Source organism: Chroicocephalus ridibundus, chromosome 8 (assembly GCF_963924245.1).
Source record: "Chroicocephalus ridibundus chromosome 8, bChrRid1.1, whole genome shotgun sequence".
NCBI classification, from domain to species: Eukaryota; Metazoa; Chordata; class Aves; order Charadriiformes; family Laridae; genus Chroicocephalus; species Chroicocephalus ridibundus.
This window is the reverse complement of record NC_086291.1, coordinates 13,730,991-13,754,324: the sequence shown is the minus strand read 5'-3', so window position 1 is coordinate 13,754,324 and position 23,334 is coordinate 13,730,991. Positions and strand designations below refer to the sequence as shown.

General features: G+C 40.0%; 1 protein-coding gene across 1 annotated transcript in view; it reads right to left on the bottom strand.

The window, feature by feature from the left end:
* The window catches only part of AK5 (adenylate kinase 5), a 96,810-nt gene that overhangs the window by 1,782 nt on the left and 71,694 nt on the right, over positions 1-23,334 (bottom strand). Inside the window, exons 9-13 of the mRNA XM_063342932.1 lie at positions 22,854-22,896; positions 21,703-21,747; positions 12,262-12,425; positions 11,109-11,225; positions 7,166-7,354 (exon numbers count right to left, since the gene is read on the bottom strand). Of these exons, the coding sequence (XP_063199002.1) occupies positions 7,166-7,354; positions 11,109-11,225; positions 12,262-12,425; positions 21,703-21,747; positions 22,854-22,896 (558 nt within the window). The remainder of the gene's footprint in view (positions 1-7,165; positions 7,355-11,108; positions 11,226-12,261; positions 12,426-21,702; positions 21,748-22,853; positions 22,897-23,334) is intronic.

Here is a 23,334-nt window from a genome sequence, read left to right as displayed (position 1 = left end):
TTTCTTGTCATCTAAAGTGTCAGAGTACATAACGCTGGGACTGACCCAAAAGCTTCCCAATGCCCGTAACTTCGTGAGGTCGTGTGTTTCTGTGCAGTTGTACGTGCAAGCCTGCTGAATTAATTACGTCTGGGTTTATGACAACCTTTGGGCCACGTATGTTTTATAGTGGCACTGTTTTTGTTGTACAAGAACTCACTTTTCATTGAAGAAATTCTTTTAACATGCAAAAGATCTGTTCTGGCCGGAGGTCCAGCCTCTTTCCGTGACTGGACTTCAACAAAAACAAGAGCAGTTTATTCTATGCTGAGCCAGGGTCCGCTGTGTTTTAGCAGAGTGGGACGATGTTTGTAGCCAAGAACACTCCTTCGTGTTCCCCAGAAAACGGAACGTAGCACCGAGTTTTTCAGAGTGGTGAATTTCACGTCCACCCCATGCAGTGAGCGTCACGCAGGTCATTCCTTGAGGAAGGAGAGTGAGCTGCCTTTTGCCTTCCCGGCAGTGCCAGAAGCACTTTCATGCTGGCCGTGGGCATCTGATTCACTTCCTCTCAAACGCCCGCCGAGAGCATTGCCTGATTCTCAAATGCCTGATTCTCTACTCAGAAGCAAGCTTCCCCCCTCTTCTCCGTGCTTAGTCTTTCGTGCCTGCATGCCATGGGGTGTGCACGTGTTTAACACATTTTACTTTGCTAAAGCCCGTTTTTCTGCATCTTCATCTCCAAGTTGCTGACTAGGATGCCAGACAATTGTAATATCTGAAGGGGACGTTCCCGACCATCATACTTTCTGCCACCGATTTGTTCTGCAGGAGAATAAAAGGAATTTCAGACTCCAAAAAATGTATTTTTGAAATAGGCTGTGAAATTCTTCTCAGACAAGCGTTGGCTTGCAGCCAGCTCCGGTACAGTCTGACTGCACCGAGTGTACGTTTAAGTCCCTTGGTGCCGAGTCTCGCGTGGGAGTCAGCAGCTGCTCCTTGCAGGGATGCAGCAAGGGATCACATTCACACTCCACAGCTTGGTTTTGCTCCTGGTGGCATCCACAGACGCTGCAGCGTTTGGTCCCTTGTTGCATCCTGTGGAAGCGCTGGCACACCAGCCAGCCGACCTCCACACACAGCAGTTCCAGCACTGGAAATGACCAGCCTGGCCAACCTCCAGGGAGCCGTGCCTGACTGGGCTCCGTCCCTCGGACTCGCTGCAGGGGTGTCTTACGGTCTGAGCTGAACTACCCTCTCCCCTCCTGGCAAGCTCTGAGAAGGACAGATCTCTTGCTTCCCTTGCTCTCTGTCACGCTGGTGTTTTTGCTGACATTGCTGCCGTATGGAATGCTGGGGAACGCACACGCTGGAATAGTCTGTGAAGCAGCAGGTGGTGCCTTAGAAAGGCCAGTTCTCAAACAAGGGCTGCACGCCTGTCAGCAGCTTTCTGTGCCACGAGGGTGTAGGAGGGCGTTACTTACTGGTAGCAAAGAGAAAAGGGGAATGGTGAACCATTCTGGAGCAAATGCCTGCCTTCTCCAGTTAGAATAGAACCGGCAACTCCCATCTCAGCTGCTATAAAGCAGCTTGTTTTGTCCGTCTCAACTGCCGAGACGCCTATTTTCATAGAGCTATCCCACAGGAAATACACTTCACAGAAGGTGAAGGCCACAGCCATTTCAAAGCTCTCTTGTCTTAATATGTATTTTTATTATCTCTTTAGTCCATAAATACATCTGCAGTGGATAACCAATCTAAACTAATCAGCACAGCTGATTGCCATTGGCTTTTCAGCAACTTCTTCTACAAGTGGGACTGACGCTCGGGTCTAGACCAAGGCAGTTGTGATGACGAATTAGGTTTGTGAGCGTGGAAACTGCCACCCTTTATGGCTGGCTGGAACGCTGCCTTCCTAACAGTCACAGTAAAATATGGATGAGCATGACTAATGACAGCCCCAGTGCTTCCCATGCTGGCCTCCTAAATAACAAAGGTCCAATTCATAAAACTAACTTAAAGTTGTGACACAAAACTAACTTAATGTGACAATAATTCACAGCTAGTACCACAATAATTCAGTGACACTCTCTGCAGCTCCGGGAGAGAAAAATGCGTATTTCTCTTTCTCAGATTATAACAGACCTCATAAATTCGGAGTGTTTTCAAGGTTATTCAAGCTACTGTCTTCTCACAAAAGCAAGACCCAGACATAGTTTTCAATTGTGCTTCCAGTTTTGAAATGCCACCACAGCTTTAGGTAACTTCAAACACGGAGAAATTTAATGAGCTCATATGAAAAATGACTGGAGTAATCATCAGTCAATTAATTTTTCTGTCACCAAATCTCCATTTGTTGTAGGCTTGGGGATTTAGAACCCTAAATAAATACTGCCACTGAGAAAAACCCATCTGCCTGTAGAGAGGATGGCTGAGGACCACTGTTTTCAGAAAGACAGACTGAGACTCTGCAATAAACGCACTAGTTAGAAGCTTCTTATTGAAGGTCAGTCAAGTTCAGCTGTCTTGTCACTAGCATTTATATCTTTGTCATTGAAAAGGGTATTTAAAACCTCTCCGAGATGGTGTAGTACCTGGTTCTCAGCGCAATGGGATCGAGCTGTCTCAAAATCCAGTGGAAAAATGCTGCCCCGCCACCCGTTTGCATTTGGCATGAACTGACCACTGTGCTTTATCTATAATCCCTGCTAATGGTTCTGATGTGTCTTTCTCAACTGGTGTCTCATCTCATGGGTCACAAGCCACCAAGGGGGGTGACAGAGAAACACTTGTTCCTTTGTCCCCCACCTCCTGACCTACTTAATGATTCTCCAACAGCCTTTCAAAAGGTAGAAATCAATTACATACCTGCTATCACTATTGCCAATTTGCCCGAGAAAAATTGCGCACAAGCCTCTGGTCTGAAGTTACATGAAGATCCATGGATTATTTTTAAAAAATCCATGAACGTAGATGAGATCATTTATTTTAAGGAGTCTTCAAATCAACACTTATAAATTAGCTCTGGTGGCTTTGCCCAATATGGGTTCAGAAACATACACACAGTTCTTCCAGTGAGCAGAATTACAGAGGCAGCAGCATCTTAATGGGAACATCAACATCTTCAACCAGCACGGGTCAATGCTGGAGAGTAACAAAACCCACTCAGGAATGAACAGATTCCCAAAGCTGAAAACACGTGGTGTTATAATTTGTCCTGGTTTGAGGTAAAACAGAACAATTTTCTGTTCAGTAATTTTACTTTTCAGTTGAGCCTCTTCTAACTAACTGAACTCTCTGAAAATTAACGGCATATTTTTAAGAAACTGTTCACTCCCAGAGTGATACGACCTGATTGTTTATAATTTACACCCAGGAATGGGATGCAGAGAGGCTCCTGCTTATACTTATTGCTGTAACAACCAAGGTCAGCTCACTTTGCCATTTGCCCCATTGGAAGGTCGGAAGCGGAGAAGCGTAGAGGAGTCACATCTGCAGGGAGCAGCGGGCAGGACAGGTGACCCAAAACTGACCAACAGGGTATTCCATCCCATCTGCATCACGCTCAGTATAAAAGCTGAGGGATCAAAGGGGTCAGTCTCTTTCTTCAATGGCCGGCGTCCAAGGAGGACTCTGTCTGTTCATCTGCCTTTGATCCTGACACGTGCGTTCCTGAATCCAGATCCAGAATCCAGTTCCCGTCCATCTCTGAGTCCAGTTTGGGACTCTTCCCAGTGCCTGCTGGTGATGTCATCCTGGGAGCTTGATACGGTTTTGTATATATTTAATGATTGTCTTTTTATTTTATTATTAATATTTCTTTAAAGGAGCTTAGTTTCTTTTTAAACTCCTAAGTCTCTTTCTCTCTCTCCCTCCTCTCCCTGGAGGTAGGGGAGAGCATCTGTTGTTTGTTTCAGTGGCCAGTCTGGCCCAAACCACGACACGTAAAATCAGGAAGAAAAATATTAAACATCTTAGACATACTAGGTAGAGTCTCAGTCTTCTGTGTATATATATATATTATGTATATATATATGTATATGTATATATATGTATATATATGATATTACAAATAACAAAAAACGATGACTATATATATATACACGATGACTATATGTGTATATATATGTATATATATTATGTATATATATATGTATATATATGTATATATATGATATTACAAATAACAAAAAATGATGACTATTTTAGCCTAGCCCACACCAAAAAAAAATGCAGTCAGAAGTACTGATAGTTTTTCCGCTTTCCACCTGAATTTCCTTTCTTCATTCAGAGAACATCAGAGTGGCTGCTAATGTCAATGCTCACCGGTCTGTAAAATCTGTTGCTATAAATAAGAAACTAACCCCGTGTCCTGGGAATTGCAAACTTCCCCTTTACTCTCTGCTTTCTTCAACACATGCAGCTTACACATACTCGACGCTAAAATAGTTTTAAAACTGTAAACCTAAATGTCTATTTTCTCTTAACTTGCCACATAGCTAGCAGTTACACATTCTGTGCTATTTAGTTCTCTGTTTCCAAACAGCTGCTGACCAAGTCTTAACTGCTTGTCTTTATTCTTCAAATTGTTGAGCCAAATAATGTATAGGTTTGTAAGATGTGCATTTACATGATAATAATACATGCTGGAAAGAGCCTCTGTGGATCATTTAGTCCAACCTCCTGCCCAGAGCAGGACTGGGCACTGGAAGGATGCCACTATGGCAGTGACCATGCTTGAGCTGCGTCATTAACCAAGTCAGACTATGATTAAACTCTTTGAGTTCACTTATCCAGGAAAAATTGCCTAGAAAAATTTCCTAAACAAGCATTTCTTCCAGAAAAGAAATTACTTTGTTTCACAATATTTAGTGTATTTCCAAAACAGATTTTTTTTTTTTTTTTTTAATTCCAGCGCTGTCCACTGCAGGGACTGCATAGGCAATATTTGGATCAGAAGAGTTATCGAAGTCAATTGCCCTGCGCAAAAAAGTGCTCAAACCGCTTCAACCGTAGGTGCAAAGTAAACATTAAAATAGATTCTCACAACTGTTCAGCAACACTTGGTTAAAAAAATCATTTCTCTCACCCATGAAAAATAAAACGTTAACATGCTTCTTGTGTGGAAACTACACTTGCTTCTGCTCCTTGCTGTAGAGGCACCAGGGCTGCAGGCTTGTACCTGAGGCTGGCTGCGGGTGACAAGGACAGCCTGGGCGGGTGCATTTTAAAAGCCTACCTCTGCTGAGTATTCTGGCAGTGTTCTCTACATGCTGATAAATAACTGAGCGTGTACTTGTCTACATCATAAGGGCTGGGGAGGGGGCATCTCCCTGCTTTACTTAAATCCATAATGGAATCACATCTTTGATAGCAGATGTGTATTTCATCAGTTTAGTAAAAAGCTGATGAGGTAGACGTTTCCATACAGAGTACCTGTGTTCAAGAAAAAGAGAACGCGTTTTTCAACCTTAAAAGGCCATTTTACATGATAATGTTTATAAAGCTGATTTTACAGAGCTTTCACACACAATAGTTCTATCCAGAAGACGGAAGGGCATTGAACACCTACATGCATCAGAAACAAGAACGGACGCTGAACAGACATTGTAAGAAAAACAGTGTAAACACTGTTAAAGTGATGCATGAATATTTTCTAACATGCAAACACACAATGTCAGTTCCCCCCAAAACTAATGATAAAAGAGTGCAATGCACATACCAGCTCTGACCCATAGACTGGGCAAGTCCCTTAAGAGCAAATGAGCTATAAGCTTTCAAGAAAAGGCTGCATGTTTTGCCATTGCATAGATTGCATAGGAGATGGAGAAGAAATTTGCAGCAGAAGTATTAAGGAAGGGCAACAAGAGCCAACATCAAATGAAATAAGGCAGAACATGAATGCGAATTCTGTGTGAAAGCATTTAGTGTGATTTCATTCTCTTTGGGGCTGTCACTTCCCTGATGCTTCAAAAAGGGAAACACTGTGGTAGACACAGCTCACTGGAATAAGATCTTAGAGATCTGGAGTGCTCTGTTTTCCTTTGCATCCCACTGTGTTGGTGTATTGTGTATTGTACTGAATTCTTAAGTAGACACATCCTTGCAATGTTGGCAAGATTGCTCGTCAAAGGAAATACAAATAAAACCAGATAATCATTCTTAAGCTTAAAGAAAAGTAATTGGGGATTATTTTTTTCTGCCACTCCACAGTGCCTTCTGTGCACTTACTGTGGGGTTAGCAAAGGACATGAATCAGGACTCTCCCTTTGAGTATCATTTTTCTCAGGACTATGTAATTCACTCTGTTCTCAGGTCACTATATGAGTGCATAAATTAGCTGCATGTTTCTCTTTTGGGAACTTGGCAGAGGAGAAATGTTTGGGATATGTGACTTGCATGTTTACTACAGCCTCTAGAAAAAAGCTCCCATAATATTTCCAGAAACTATTATTGGATTCTTTCCCTTCTAGGACAAGAAGGATCAGTAGGACGAGATCTTTCTGTAGCTGAACGAAAGGGATGGTTTGCCACAACAGTGCAGAGAAATACGTAAAACATCCCACATAAATGAGTTTACAAAAGTGCCAGCATATACATCGGTTAATTGCACTGATGGAATTTTTCTTGCCTCTCTGTAAAGTATTGGTTAAAGAATAAAAAGAATGCTTTAAATATCACATCCTCAGCAGGTGCAAACTGAAGTAATTCACTGAAATTAATATAACTATGTCATTTGTTCCAGCAGAAAGATCTTTCTTATATGTAGGTCTGGTTTGTTTCAGGATATACACTGTCAGTTTTGTAAATTTAACTAAAGGGCTTTGGATTAACATAATCTTTCATCCTAACTCTGAAAGTCCTTATAGAGAAATAAATCCTAATACTTAAAGAAAAGCTTTCCAGCATTAATGTTTAATAAGAGCTTCTATACAGATGAGGTAGTGATTCAGGATATGTTCTCAGACTCAGTATAAACCTGTATTTTTATTCTTTGAAATTGTAGAGTGGAACTCAGAAGTTTGTAGAAGTCACAAAAAAACCAGGGAAGTGTAAGATGAGAACAAACTGGAAAGCGCAGAAACTAATACATTTCAAAAATCGTGTCGTATCACTATTTTCCAAATATTGCTCATATAATGGAAGTAAAAAGCAATAATTTAATTCAAAAGGTCAAGAAATTTACCTTGCATAACTGTGTCTTGCTTTCATAGTATGCAATCACAGGCTTTGATGCTTCGTAATAGCTTTCGATTCCTTCCTTGATGGTTTTGGCGTTATCAGAGTGCTGACTGCTCTCACTACGCATCAGAAGGCGACTGCTCATGGTTTCTGCAGAGCAGTCCAGGCAGAACACAAGTTTTGGTTCCCCAATCTAGAGACAAAGAACAAAAATAAGTATCCGAACCACTGGCCTAGTAAAACTTACTTTGTTTGAATAACTTTAAAAAGAAATGCTACTGAAAGAGTCAAATTACTTTCGTATTTGTCTATGCAGAAATTATGCTTCTTAACAAACACCTCTTATTGTAGTGGCACTCAGAGATCCCAGTATTCAGGATCAAGGTTATGCTTGATTGGGTTCTACACGTACAGAGAAAAAGAGATACGATCTGAAAAACTCTGGCTACTTGGACTGAAGACTGTCAGTACATTCGTTATTTGCAGTCGTTTGATAAAAGCTTGAGGCAAACAGCACTGGACTCATGGAATGCCTGACAGTTATTTTTTTAGCCTTTGCTTTGTTCAATCTCTGAAAAGTATATTTTTATTCAGGTAAACTATAGCTTAGAATTTCAAGAGGCAATAGAAGGAATTCACAGGAATACACCCTGTGAATTACTTTATGTCACACACTATTTTATGTCAATATTTGCAGTGTAACTCTACATCATTACTATGCATGGCATAAAGGAAGGATGCGATCTATTTCTCTGTATTTTTAAATTGGTGAGTAATTTCCGAATTCTATGAGAAGCCCACCACTTAGTCCTTTTTGGCTAGTGCCAAACTAGTCATAAGGAAGAGTCTGCCCTTTTCTGTAAACAAAATAAATATGGATTTATTTATTTTTATTCCCAGCCCTTGGCAAAGATAGTAAATAACTGTCTCTACATTTGCTAGTAGATATTGCAGTACTAGTGAAAAAGAACTGGCAAGAAAGAGCAAAATGTTCCTTATAACATTTCAGGAGAAAGCCAAGGGTTGTAAACACAAATCCCCATTGTTCTTTCCCCAAGATGCTGAAAAATATGTGCGTCATTTAGCATAAATCTTGCAATACACTCTGTCACGCACCCTGCTCAAACACAAGGTTTTGTCTGAGCAACAACTGTTGGGCTGAGTCTAAAGGGATAAACTCCACTCTACCAAGTAAAATAAAGGTGTTACAGGATCAGAGAAATGTAATGTGATAATTTTTCCATGCAGTTATGTCTTAAATCCTTCAATGATGCTCTCAGGATTTTTCTCATTCCTTCCCTTTCTAGCAGGAATGTGGAGAACACCGCTTAGGAAAGAGTGAGAAGTTTTGAGAAAAGACAACTGTTCTTCACACTAGTGACCCTTAGACATTCGTGCTACAGCAAAGAACGTCTAAACGACTGATATATGGAAATTGCCATTGATGCCTTTGTTGACAGCCCTTAAAGGAAGGGTAAATATTTACAAAGGTAAATACTTCATATTCTGCATTTGACTGTGGATGTCTGGAGTATGTTGACCTTTCTATTACCTTAATGACTTTCTAAGAGACAGCTGAAGCCAAGGGATTATGTCGGACAGTTCAATTACAGGCTTTTATCCATCCATTTTTTCAACACAGCTCAGAAAACATTAATGCTAATAGCAGCAGCAGTATTGGGTTTGGGGATTTAAAAAGCCAGCAAGGCAGTTTTAACAGTGCAAGAGACTTAGATCAAGAAGTTAAAAAAGATGTGGGCTTAATCAATGATTAAAACAAATGTCCTTTTTGTATAATTGGACTAGGATGGTGAGAAGTTACTTCCTCCCAGGTCACATGAGGAATTCCACGGTCTGTTCTAAATTAAAATAGAATAAATGAGGAATGATTCCTTTAATCAGTTCTAGTCATATCATCATTTGCTTTTGAAAAATCTATGTGGTTCTCTTAGAAGTTTCAATGTTGCTATTCTCTGGAATTCAAAATGTTACAGAAATGTCATTCTTCTGAGTTAAAAATTGCAAAAAGCAAAAGTAATGCCCCTATCAGATACTACTCCTGTTTGGGGTTTTTTTAAATTACTGTTTTCTTGACACTGTAGCTTAAATAATGCATGCTGTGGGGACATCTGCAGGAAGCCAAACAAGTCTAATGTATTGGGTCTTTACTCTGTCTTACTGGGCATCTTCCACCTGGTGATGTGGAACTCAATTTAGTATTTTTTTTTACTTCTCGCCTAGCAGAAAGACTGAGGAGGGAACAAGAGACATATGCTCCTCTAGAGTTACGGCTAGGCAAAAGTACAACTACATCATAGAAATGAATTGGGCAAAACTGGCTGGAGAACATGCTGTTTCTACCTGGCTAATTCTATTTAGGGCTGTCAAGCTTTTCAGTATAAGCACTATTCCCGATGCCTTCTAAATAGCACAACTCTTTATTAACAATTATAATACTTTTTACACATCGTGTAGATATATGTAGCATTATTCATTTACCCTTTGCTGCCATTAATTAATAAAGCCTGATGTTCACCTCTTTTCATTCAATTTCAATGCAGAGAGAACTTCTCATCGCTCTTTAGAAAGAACTGCAAAGCGTCATCTCAATAATGACTCGTTTGAAAAAAACTTCACAGACTTACTGAGCAGCTTCCAGCCAGCCAAGTTCACCCTGTGAAAACTGAAGTGGATACGTGGATACAACAGGGATGATTTAGCACATTCAAAATTATCACTTTGGGTCCTTGTATTTTAATCCAAATGTCAAAGGCAGCTCAGGACTACACGATCTTTTGCTGCTACCGTGTCTACAGGAACTGAAAGGAGCTCTGCTTTTGCACTGGATGCATCAAGACTTGTTTGCCTGGCCATGACTCAGTCCTGTACACTCCAACCTCCAAGTCCTACTTTGTAGCATACGCCAGTGTTCACGGGACACGACACATATGCCTGCCAGGAAAGCAGCACTGCTGAAATAGTTCCTCCTTCTGCACAAAATGAAAGAAATCTCCAATGTCTTTTTAATAGTCTGTGGCATTTTAGTAAAGTAACTAACGGGTCAACGTTTCTGTGAATGGCTTCTATAGCAGGTGCTATTGCCCATTATTTTGTCCAACTTCTGATGCCGAAATCTTGCTAGGCTTTTGTGGTAATCAACTAGACAAAGCAACTAAAAGTTCAGGGAGTAAACAGATGATCCATTAAAGTTTTATTACCTTTCAAACTTGTATAGGACATTTATGGAGTGTAGTGTGATAGAATATATACTTAACTATTTCTCCTAGTTCACCACTTCTCTTCTAAACCCTGGCAAATTCATTCACAGGGCTTATATAGAGTATTTTCTGCAGATTGAGAAATGTACAGCTGAGACTTCTCAGTAAGTCTTAGCACATACTGAGGAAATCGATAACACTCTGAACCGCCATGCAGTCACTTGTAAAACGCTCTTTTTATGGCTATGCCACCTGTTAGTCATCGCAAAAATTTAATCTGTGTTTTGCTGTTTCAAAGTGGCAGCAAGCTTTAGTAGAGCCGGCTCAATGGTAAGAGATATTAACTGTGAAGATACATGCTTTCATGAACCTACATCAAATAGTGCTTGATGAGACTTTCATGAGAAGTATAGCAGCCATGCACTAGAATTAGAAAAGTGATTCTAAAAATAGTGTTTTTTACTAAATGTGAATTGTTCCTGGTTTATATTAAATTTGGGTAAAATCAGCCTTTACTCCTGGTATTACAGAGTCTGTGTAGGTGAGGGCAATAGCAGGAGCTGCTCTATGGATGGGGTGCCAAAGTTTCAGTGATCAGCAACACAATGCTGTTGGATTGGCTCTTTACACATCCCCGTTGCAATCGGCTGAAGATGGGGACTGAAGCAGCATCAGAAGTACAGTTGTATCTCAACAGGAGTTATAACAGCATTACTATTATATGGTCACCTTGCTCTCAAACTCTTCTGCCTCTTTCAGCTCCTGGGGATACCCATCGATCAGGAATCCTTTTGTGTCCCCTAACTTGGAAACCATGACTTCCTTCAGTAGCTCTACGACAATACCCTGCATTGGAAAGAAAGGGAGTTACTTTGTTAATTAGTAAGAAAGATTGATGCCTTTGTTTATTACATTGACTTCAGTACTATGCCCTTGACAAAATGCTTTATTTTGCTAAAAGCAGGTCCTGTGAATGCAAATGTTTTTCTTGCCCGGCAGATAGCAGGGCACCCTACTTTTTCTTCTCTCAGGACCAGCCATGCTACAAAAATCTACTGTTGCAACCCATGCAAGAGTTCCCAAAGTGTCCTCTAGATAGCTGGGAATATTTCATAGTTTCAAAATTAATGTTAATACCTATGAAACTTTGGACTACTGCTGCAGCATTTTCCCATCTGATTGCATTTTGCTATGTCATTGATATAATTATATTACATGGAAAGTGATAAGAGACCCCTCTGACCAAACACACCGAAGAACAAAGCAATCAAAATCAAGCCTCAGCACAGCTTTTAGTTTCCCCTAAGCAGCACTTCCCAGTATCTTTCATTAACAAACGCATCCTGCGATCTAGCTGCACTTGCGGAAGACCCACCAAGAGTTGGGGCTGGGGACCTGCCATGTAAAAATCAAGTCCAGCTGAGAACAACACACTCTGTCTTTACAGTCTCCGTTAAACTGCAGTCCAGCTACTCTGGGACGGCAGCCAGCCCTGCAGGGAACTGCTGCAGGTATTGTAAATTAGAACAACCGCCAGGAGGACCAGCTCTGAATCTGAAATGTGAAGCTGTAAAATGGACAGAAAGTTTCTGTTTCCTGTACTTATTCTTACATTTTGCAATGCACAGCGCAGCATCTGTCTCACTGTATTTCATGACTAATTTGTCGCCTGTGTGAGTTTGAAATGCTAAGAAATACTGGCAGAGAAAGGGGGAAAAAGTGCCACAGATCTGGCAATGAGGAAACTTCTCCCTCAACTTGCAGATAAATTTTACTTAAACGGGAATCATCAGCTCTAGTCTCTTATTTCCATCCTTTTAGACAATCTACCTACCACTGCCTTTGTTTAACCATTAGGACCCCAAATAAAATCGTCACTTACGCCAGGCACAGGTTCACCACATTCCATGATGTCTTTGATCAATTTACTTCTCTCTGATAATGACGATAACTCATTTTGAAGAAGGTCACCAGTGGACAGGTGAGTAAATCCATATTTCTTGGCTAACTGTTCACATTGGCTACCTTTGCCAGAGCCAGGGCCACCTTTGTGAAGGAAAAATATCTAGAATTAGAAAAGAATAAACATCTGTCTTTTCTCAAACTACAGCAACCCAGAAAATGGAAGGAAATTGATGAGACTGCCTATTTTGCAGATTTTTTTTTTTTTGTAAAGGCACTCTGTACAGTAGAACAAGTCATATACTTCCCTTCCAATACACTACACGGCTGACTCAAAAATGCGTACCAAAGTCACAACAGCGTGAAATCTCTTGCAGAAGACAATCTGTTCCTAAAACACCATGACCATGTAAAGGAGAAACATGAAACAGACAGCCGATGGGGAAGGGTACTTGACTCAGTATGCATTCAGCTTGATAGCTGCAACACATATTAGCAAAATAACGTTCACTGCATCCTCACGAGGGAAATATTTTGCCCCCATTTATGAAATGGAAAGGTACAGGCAAAGAGGTGGTGAAACCTGCCTGCGCTATGTGGGATGCAGGTAGGTGTACAGTAACTAAACCCTTCTGCGCTGTGGTAAACATGTTCCTGCTCCCTTTCCTTTCGAGCTGGAAAGCTTTCACGTGCTGGCATGTCTGCCGACAACTGAGCTGCTAAATGCTGACGAAGGCCCTGTCACGCCGCTCCCTGCAGCGGCGGTACTGGCTTGCTCTTCGTGCTGCAGGGGAGCGTAAGAGTAAAGTCCTCAGCGCTGAAGGGCACACAGAGACCTTGCCACCACCCGCTCTTCCACCTCCACAACTGCACTCAGCCAGGAGCTGGAAAACCGCCTCTGCGCCAGGCCCAGAGTCAAACAACCAGAGGGTGAAGGGCGGTCTCAGACGACAGGCTGCTCAGGTGAAGCTGCTGAAGTGATTTTTCCACAGGCAAAGGGAAGGCACCTGTGGCTGCCCCCCAGCTCACCACCGCTGCAGGCCGGGAGCTCGCCCTCCCCTGGGGCCTGTGGGGAGACAGAGAGGGCGGGAGGGGAAGGGCAGCAACTGAAGTGAATGCTGCAGGTATCCTCCTGTCAGAAATGGCGCCTCGAGCCTCCCTGCTTCCTTTGGCAGGAAAGCTGCTACCACCTCAGGTGTCCCAAAACTCCTGGCTGCCTCTCTGGCAGGCGCCCTTATTCTGGGGCCATCTCAAAGGCTCTGCAGGGGCTGGCGCTGCCCTGTTCCAGTGGAGGTGGCTGCTTTTCCTTCCTCACCCTGAAGGCCATGAAATGCCAAACACCCCTTCAGCTGCTCGCTGAGCAGCCGCAGCCGCCCCAGCCCAGCTGGAGAGACAGGAGGTCCACGGGAAATGCTGGAAGCTACTTCTTGAGGATCCCGGTGCTGTGGCTGTGACCTGCGGAGCTGAGGTGAGCCCCCCGTGAGGGCCGAACTGTGTGGGGAGGGCTGAGGGGCCATCTTGGAGCCGGGGCTGGGGGAGGCCGGGAAAGCAAATTTCCGTTGTGACAATATCGGGATTTGGGGAGAAATTTCAAGGTGTGTAGCAGCATTTTTACAATCTTTGATGGATCTATTCAGAAGATCTACTGCAGTAGGAGGTAATTATACCCTTGCAGAAAGACAGTGCTCAAAAAATCAAAAGAAGGAGGCAAGGCTAAGATAAAAAGAAAAAACGAACACTTCTCCACAAAGCTTTTTAAGCATGTGACTTGTGTATTTATCAACTGTTGGGACTTGCAAATATGACTGCACAGCTCTGTTATGTGAATTTAAGATGCTAGAAAATACACGGTTTTCCTTTTTGTTTATCTTTCCGTGAACAAATATAGGAATAACACGTTCACAACAGAGTGAATTTGGCACCATCATCTCCTCCTGACTTGAACTTTCTTCTAACTTTTGCATTCAATTTAAGAAATAATTGCTCCAAGCATATAATTTTCAGAGAAGTTGCAGTACTGTAGCTGAGAATAAAAACTGGGTCATAAGGCAGTAGCATCAAAGGAAGGGTTTTCTCTACTGTAACCTGGAGCCTTTACTTCAGCTTCACAATTATCAGCCCATGGTGTGAGAATCACACTTGTGCTACAATTTTAGCTAGAAATTATCTTTGTCACAGTTTCGTTTGCTTTCCAATGTGAGTTGCATGTTGTTTTTCCATTGCTTTAATAAGAATAAAATTATTATTTTTGTAAAAGCACTGATTGAAAGAAAACAAGGACCAAGTAAGAGTGGCTACAGAGAAATTATAGGCAAATTATCTGTAATGAGACTGTTAAATATCTGTAGTGGCAATTAGTTTTATTTCTAATCTGTTTTGGTTTTTTAGATTAGTAAATTTGTGTGTGTGCGCTTGTTTACACATTCTGTCTCCTGGCCTTGAATATACTAACAGCGCAGTAATTTAATCCTATTTATTTTGTGTACATGCACAGTACTAGAAAAAAATAGCTATAAAGATTACTTTATTATGTTTCTTATATAACAGTTTCTCTTCTGAATGTAGAGCCAAAACAGAAATTTCATAATATACTAAATAAACTAGATCTCTTTTTGGAAATAACAATACAGGGACAATTTTTGGTTGTTTAGCTAGCAGGTAAATATTCAGAGAAGTTTCTGTAATACCCTTATCTGTTAGTATTTTAAAAGAGAAAGCTGTCAGAACGACCCATTAGGCAGGGCATACATGATAATGAGCATTACCATGCCTCCAAAACATTATTTAAAATTGACCATGTTTATTTTCTATAGAAGAGTTCCAACAAAGCTGAGATTAAAATGCTGAGCCCTTTAAAGAGGAAAAGACATAATTAAATAACAGTAATGTGCTGAAAATGGTAATTTTTATGGTCACTGCTATTAATTTAGTATCATCTGATGAGTAGCAAAGCATCCTACTGCTTGACAAATGTATATAACCCACTTTACAAAGTCTTTTGCTTTCTTATCGACAAATGAGGCCAAAGTTCTTGCTTGGCCTTATCTGAGAAGAAGCTGAATGCCCCCAGGAAATTCAGCATTGAGGGCCGAACACATACTCAGCATTTATGCCAGTATTAATTTACACGCTTAAAGTTCAAGTATTAGTTAATGTCTTGTCTCCCTCTGAAGGCCAGTATTTAATGTGACTGAAAAAGAGCTATTTAGGTGGGAAAGAATGTGAAGGTGTGTCTCCTTACTCATTAGATAGACCCTGAGCCAGAAGGAACTATACTCATAGGACTGCTACATAAGCAGCTTTAACAGCAAATTAACCCTGCAGTCATGAGGCTTATTATCAATTTTTAGTGTTGGAAAATCTGTAGTTCATTCTTTTTAGAGGATTTCTCTATTAAATCTATGCATCTTTCTAACAAAAAGAGGAAAATGTAATAATTTAATGGAAGAAAGTTAATAAGGAACAACAGTTGCGTATTAAATACAACAAAAGCTAGCACAAAGGTATTTTCAGTTAAGAAGCCTTCACTGCAACTCGCTACGCTGTTTTTCAAACAGAAAAAACTTGAGACGCTGAAAAAGGTAGCAAAATTTTCCCAATGGCTCAATTGTTAGGAGGTGGAAAATATGTCCTCCTCTTGTTGTCAAGGCGTAAGATTCTTTGTGAACGCTGTCATTTTTTCTGTATGCTGTCATCTTTTACTCTGCCTACATATATTTAGGGGGGAAAAAAAAAGTGCTAACCAGTGACAGACTGATTCATGGTAACTTGCTATTCAGATTAATCACGTTGTCTTCTGATTTTCATATGTGACATGAAGATACAAAGTTAAAAGCCTAGAAAATTGCCAGAGGAATTATGAGTATGCTGTGACCTGTAGGAGGTTGTAGAAGAACTACCATCAGTTCTTCAGTGTTAGTGTGCTTTTGTATTATGCTAGTATTGCTAAATGCAGTATAACTTGCTTTAAAGCTCATTCATTCACTTAATAAAAGTTGCAGATTCAGAAATTAATCATATTGTATCAGTGAGTTAGATTATTCTTGGAAGCTGAACCCTTCATGTGTCCCTTACTTGCTTATTGTCTGTATCAGAAAGCACAGTCTGGAAGCAGGGTACTAGACAGAGCATAAAAATTCAATGCAGTTCTGCATATTTCTTTTCTGGAGACAAGGCTGGATTAAAAGGTTTATCCACTCCCTTAGCGCAGTTTTCCCTTCCATTATGTCGATTCAGCTGCCTGCGAAACTGCGTAAGGGATCTTCTGGTAAATAACTTCCTGGCAGCACTGATGACTTAGGTGCTCACCTTTCCCCGTTTAATTATCGACTGCAGAAATGCTTCACAAGAGAGCACTTCAAGGTCAGAAAAAGAGTGGTCTTAGTGGGTAGGGAGAAATGAGGACTGCCCAAGCAGCGCTTCGGAATGTTTAACTGCAGCTTGCCTTAGATCAGTGAAAGATCTCAGTTTAAGAAATCGAGTTTCTTACTCCTGCTCTCCCTCATACCTCAATTCCCCCAAGACTACGAAAGCTCACAAGCCTAGGCATGTGATTCAAATGTACCGGCCCGGCCTAGAGCACGACATCGTAAGCAGATGAATTAATGATGCTAGAGGGAGCTGGGACTGCCGCTGGGAGTGAGCAGGGACAGGAACAAGCAATGTGAGCAGTTCATGAACTGTCTTTGCTTCCAGAAATATTAATAAAGCAGAAGTGTCATACAGACCGACTGGGATGTCTCTATTTTAAACCTGCCAAATCATATGAGTTTATTGTACACCAAAATACTATGAACATTTACACAAAGTGCCAGCAGCAGGATTTACAAGAGTCCCACCATTCATTTTAAAATGTTTCAATTTCCAGAATTGAATGTTTTCAATTTTTCATAGTGAGTATCATCCCTGTATCATGGAAAAGTGCTTGCAGGGGAAACCCAGCTGCACAATGGAGCCTCAGAAGTCAGTACTGAAACAAAAATAACCCCAGTCAAGCTATCCTTATATTCGAGAAATTATTTTGGAGGGCTTGATCAGTTTGGCAACTCTCTCAATGCTATTTGGGTTATTTATACAAATGAAAATAAGCCTTAGCTTCAGAATATGGCATTTGAAGGCTTTTCAATAGCACCTCATCTTTTGTTCACGTATGATTTTAGTCTGAGTGAAAACATATAGGAATGATGTGGTTAGTTAAAAACAACAGCAAAACCTCCTCAATATTTTTCTTCTGAAAGATGATTTTAATCAGAAAACAACCTGGAGCATATGTTGGCAGAGTGATGCAATGTCCCAGGACATCCCTGAGTTTTCATCCCTTTTAAAGAAAATATGGAGTTCATTTCATGGCCAGTCAGAGAAAGCAGCCTTCATCAGCTCCTACAGTTAGTGCTTGGACTGATTGAGCCTTTAATTATCAGCACTGTTCATCCTATGCCCATCTGATTGTAAAAAGAGCTCTAATATAGGTATTGTAGAATAATTTAGGTTGGAAGGGACCTCATCTGGTAAATCCCTCTACTCAAAGCGGGGCTAAATTCAGCATTAGATCAAGTGTCCAAGGTATGTCAGACCTTGAACAAAATAAAAAGTTTTGTGGTTTGGGTTTTTTTTGTATGCACAAGAAGCTAGTATCTGCAGCTGATGTTTTACCTGTAAGTGTAGGTGGCTGTAGTATCTTCAGGGTGTCAGCTGAAAAGCTGGTCTTATTTACACTGAGCTTAAACTATTATCAGCTTTAGTTCATCAGCAAGAATATGACAAGGATTCTGCAGAGGAAATTGGTTACACTAAGTTTTAAACACTACCTTTAAGAATAAGTGGGGAGTTTGTCTCTGATCCAAAGTGCAGAAAGATTCCCAAAAACTTTCTGCTCCGGTTTCAGCCTCAACCAAAGCCAGATGTGGCTATGTTTTATGAAACTCCTGTAGAGAATAAGGAGGGATAATACTCCCAGTAACTTTGATACGTATGACAATTTTCTGGATGTGACAGATATTGCATTAGTTAAAATGATAAAAACATATATTGTTCATTGTGGTTAAGATTTTACATTTCATGTTGCTCTGATTAAAAAGGTTTTTCTGTTTGGTGGGATTTTTTTTTTTGTTCATTTTGGTTTTGGGTGGGTTTTTTTTTTGTGCCTGGCAATAATTATATAAGTTTCAAATATTAGAGCATCCCCAAATTTATCTCTGCATCTGTTTGACTTTTTATTTTTCTCTTGAACTTTACTTCACACGGAAAATTTAACTTGGTTTTGCCTCTTTTATTACCCTGTTGTTATCTCCCGTATTTTCGACTTGCTGCTTCTATGTCTCTGCTTTCCTGTCTGGATAAAACATTGACATTGTTGCTTAATTAATCTGAGTTGACTGTTATTCCAATTAATTCCTACATTAGCTCTAATGTAAATCTTTGCTAATTAGATTATTTTTTTCTTTCCCTTTTTGGACAATTTTCAAGGGAAATTGCTGGGGGAGGGTATTGTCTGCTTTGTTTCCCTTTGTCTTATGAAGAGTATCTCAATTTGTCAGTGATCGCAGATGGTGTATTTATTTAATTAGTTTGTAAACTACTTCAAATGCACATCTTTAGAACTCTAGTTTTAAAACATCTTTATAAGCATCTTATTGTTTCCTCATGAATACATCTATGTAATGAGCAAACATTCCTAATGACACCTGAGACAGTTCTTCCTATTCAAGTATCTACAGCAGCATGCTCCAACCCATCTTCTCTGCTTTCTTTGTAGTCAAGGTATCACGGGCTGAATACCTCCAGCGCTGTCTACTGCAATGGAGCACTTAGCCACTGAGTATCTGTGGTGCTTTTTTTTCCTTTTCCCGCCCTCCTCCCAAGTTTGACAGTTTTGTTCCGCTCCTGTGAGGTTTCTTCAAAGTTTTCTTTTGTCCTTGCACAGCGATCGGACTTCAGCTCTTTACTGACATGTAAGACAACCTTACTGCCTAGGCAAATATTATGCATTTGGGTAGTGCATATAAGGTTAAACCTGGAGTGCATGTGGGTCAACAAGTGATTCAGGCAGATTTACCTGCCTGATAAGGCCATAAGCAAAGAGAGTTTGTGCCCACTCCAACCTAGTACCAGCAAGATATCTGTCTCTGGGAAATAGCTTTTACCTTCACTATCCAGATGGAGTAAAATTAAGTTTTTTGCAGCCAAATGAGCAACCAGGAAGATCTCACATCGGTCACATAAAAAAAACTCAAACCAACCAAACAAAAAAACCACAGGAAAAAAAAAAACAAACCCACAACCAAAAAACGCCCCTCACTCTTCACATCAGAATTCAGGAAGCTTTTTCAGGGGTGTGAGGATGGGGGCATTTTGGGAAAAAAGTATAAATCATTCTACGTAATCTGTTGACAAGTTACCTATGTTTGGACTTTAGTCAGACTTTTCATTATAACATTTTCAATAAAGGAAACTTAGGCTTTTGATTAAGCAGAATTTTCCCCTGTTCCTAGAAAGCATTTACTCGAAGTCTGAGATGGATTTAAGGGCAGGAATAAATAGAGGAAAGGTGCGTTTTCAGTTTTAACCTGGAAGATGCCTTGTAGATGGCCTATAAAAAAATTATAAATGAAAATTAAAAGCCATTCTTTGAAAAAGAAAAAGCAGTCCAGAGGTAAATGAAAAATGTCATAGAATCATAGAATTGCCTAGGTTGGAAGGGACCTTTCAGATCATCAAGTCCAACCATCAGAGTGGATGAAAATTTGTCACTGCAGCAAACAGCAGTAAGCATGGAACTACTGTGTGCTTAAAGACTGAAAATTAAGTATTATGCATCTTTCCCTTAAGAAAAGTCTCCAATGAACTCTTCAGTAACCAAATTTAACTTTTTCAAACATTTAATATCCACCATAGGTTTGCAAAAAATTGAGTCAACTTTTATTTGGTATAAGATAGAGAGATAAAAGTACAACACATAAATGTGCTATCTTTTCACAGAATCCTTTAGGCTGGAAGGAACCTCTTGGGATCATCTAGTCCAACAACTCTGTTAGAGCTGGATCAGCTAAAATAGGTTGTTCAGGACTGTGTCCAGTTGGATTTTGAACATGTCTAGGGATGGAGACTCTCCAGTCTCTCTGGGCAACCTGTTCCAGTGTTTGACCACCCTCATAGCAAAAAACCTGTTTTCTTGTGTTCAGATAGAAGTTCATGTATTTTAAGTTGTCCCTATTTTCTCTTGTTCTGTCACTGGGCACTACCGAAAAGATTCGGGCTCCCTCATCTTCATTCCCTCCTATCAGGTATTTATACGTATTGTTAAGACACCCTGGAGCCTTCTCTTCTCCAGGCTGAAGAGTCCCAGCTCTCTCAGCCTATCTTCATATGAAAGATGCTCCTGTGCCTCAGACATCTTTTTGGTCCTGTGCCGGACTTGCTCCAGTAAGTCAATATCTTTCTTGTATTGGGGAGCCAAGAACTGGACACAGTATTCCAGATGCAGCCTTGCCAGTGCTGAATAGGGAAGAAGGATCACCTCCCTCAACCTGCTGGTATTGGAATGCTTTTTGATGCCTCTTGGACTCTGAATGAAATTTCTGTTCATTTATGACTAATTTGAGAAGCGCTCCCCCCCCCCCCGCCTTAGGAAAAAGAATGCACAAAGTGACTTACTTTTATGTAAAATTATATGTTTAGGTCCATGGAAATGTGTTGTTCCTGCTCTGTATTATAAAGCAGTTCTGAAAAACTCGGCTTGATACTCGGCTTTAAGCTGAAACTTGTAAATCTTCAAATTATAACTAATTTGTTTTAAAAGGCTGTTCAAAGTTTATGCTAATTACATTAGTCACATTTATATAATAATGGTACTTTTCCTCTGTAGACTTCCAGTAGGCAAATATGAAGTAAACTTTGAACCTGCAAAGCCTCAGAAGATGCTAAGCATCATGCATGGTGACTAGCCCATTTAATTTTTAACAGCATGTTGAGCACATGCAGAATTGAAACATGTATTTGCAAAAGTTGTTTCACAGATGAAGAGGTGAAGAGACCTGACTTTTTTTTTCACTAAAACTCAAAAATCTGAGTTATAAATCCAATCTAGTAACATTTTAACTAATGCTGGTGAGGCAGCTTTGCTGTGGGAGATCGCACAACACTACTGTAAGTGAACAAGAACTAAGGTCATTTTGAATATGTTCACGCTTAAACGTTTCTCCTGCTCTGAGCTTTACACAACTGTTGTTAGCATGGTCAGACCCAAGTTAATAATGTTATATTAAATACTAACTCCCTTTCAAAAGACTAAATCAATATTGTAGTGTAAATACTCTTAACCAAACTGTTCTGCTGAACTTTAAAAGAAATCATATGCTTATAATCAAAACTAAATAACATGGGGATTTTCAAATGTTGCAGTTAAATCAGGAATCCTACTTACCGATTACAAAAATTATGTTTGATTTCCTCAGATCTTCTGAAAAGTCTAAAATGAAAATAAAAATTCTTTAGTTGGCAAGAGCTACTAATTTTAATCTTAGATACATTCCACACTAAACTGTGTAACACATGTGCAAGGTGACCTGATTTTACTAGATTTACTTTCTGCTATAATGCTCTGCATCCCAAAAGGAGCTATTACCCCAAAGCCTATTTATCACCCAGTTTCATAGTTCTTGCTGCAAGTATGACAAAAATATTTTACCTGAAAATGAGACCTTGCACATACGCATCAGTTCTTTAAAAAAAAAAAAAACCAAACAGGAGAAGCAGATGCATCTTGATGTAATAACGTGCCTTCTGAGCCATTGCATTTTCCTCTGAACATGGTATTACATTATAATTGCTGTAAAAGTTTGTCCACATTCCATTCAGATTTTATATTTGATGCACTACATCAGAGATGTAGTCTTATATTCCCCTGAGCCTCAAATTCCACCAAATAATAATAATCTTAACTGAAATCCAGGTATTACTGTAACTTTAGCACCAAAGTTACTCTAGGTACTACAGCTTTGCCTTTTACTGAAATTGTATTTTTTAAAAAAAGCAATTCCTTCTAGTTTGAGCCTCAGTCATTGGCCTGATTATACCAGTAGAGAAGTTGAACTTGCACCATCTGAGCCAGCTGGAATTTTATTACGTCTGTGACTTAATCACTTAAAAGACAGATTCATTTACCACATACAATTTTGGTTTTTACTATGTGGCACGTACATCTCTTATTACATAACATCATCAACTGTAAAAGGTTCTGCTTAATCCTTTCACTCCTCTTAGACTCTCAGCAGCTCATACTTCCCAACAAGCTTTTCGTAACTGCCAATTTCTGAAAACACATATGAGATCTGATGCTGATTAACAGTAATATTTTCTAATAATTTTGGATCCACTGGCCTGAAGAGTGCAGAAATGTCTTTTACAAGCTTCAATTTGCATTCAAAGTGAAATCACATGATAAAATCCTTTGAGACATAACTTCCACGATATAAATAACCTGAATTCACTTTACCTTATAAGTAACTATTTAAATACAAAGGGAAAACAAAGGTTTCAAAATTAATGGCAAATGATACTGAAAAAGAAACTCACCTCCTGTGCTCTCATAACCAGAAAAACTTGACTGATCCTCCTCCTGTTAATTAAACAATTGGCATATTGAAATGAATATGTTGCATAGCTTGCATTTCATCTTATGTATGCTTATCTGTATATCTTAATATCTTCTCCATATTCTAACCTCTCAGTTTTCATCTATGTTGAGATATGGTTAACAATGTCACAGAAATGCTGTTAGTACTGTTTCAATTGGCAGAACACGAGCATGGAGAACCCAAGATAACTCGAGGCGATTAACTGGCCCATATTGGTTTTGCAAGGAACAGCTTTTTCAGTGTCCACTGCACAGTTCCAGCACGATATGTAAGCAACCAGTGTGCATGCTGAATTGCTTCTGAAGCAAATATGGTATGATAACCTGCTAGTAGTAGAAAGGCAATACTGGAGTAAGTTCTACAAGCGAGCTAGTGAAGAAGTAAGATGAAATTTGTCTTCGGTCTAAAACAACTTGTAT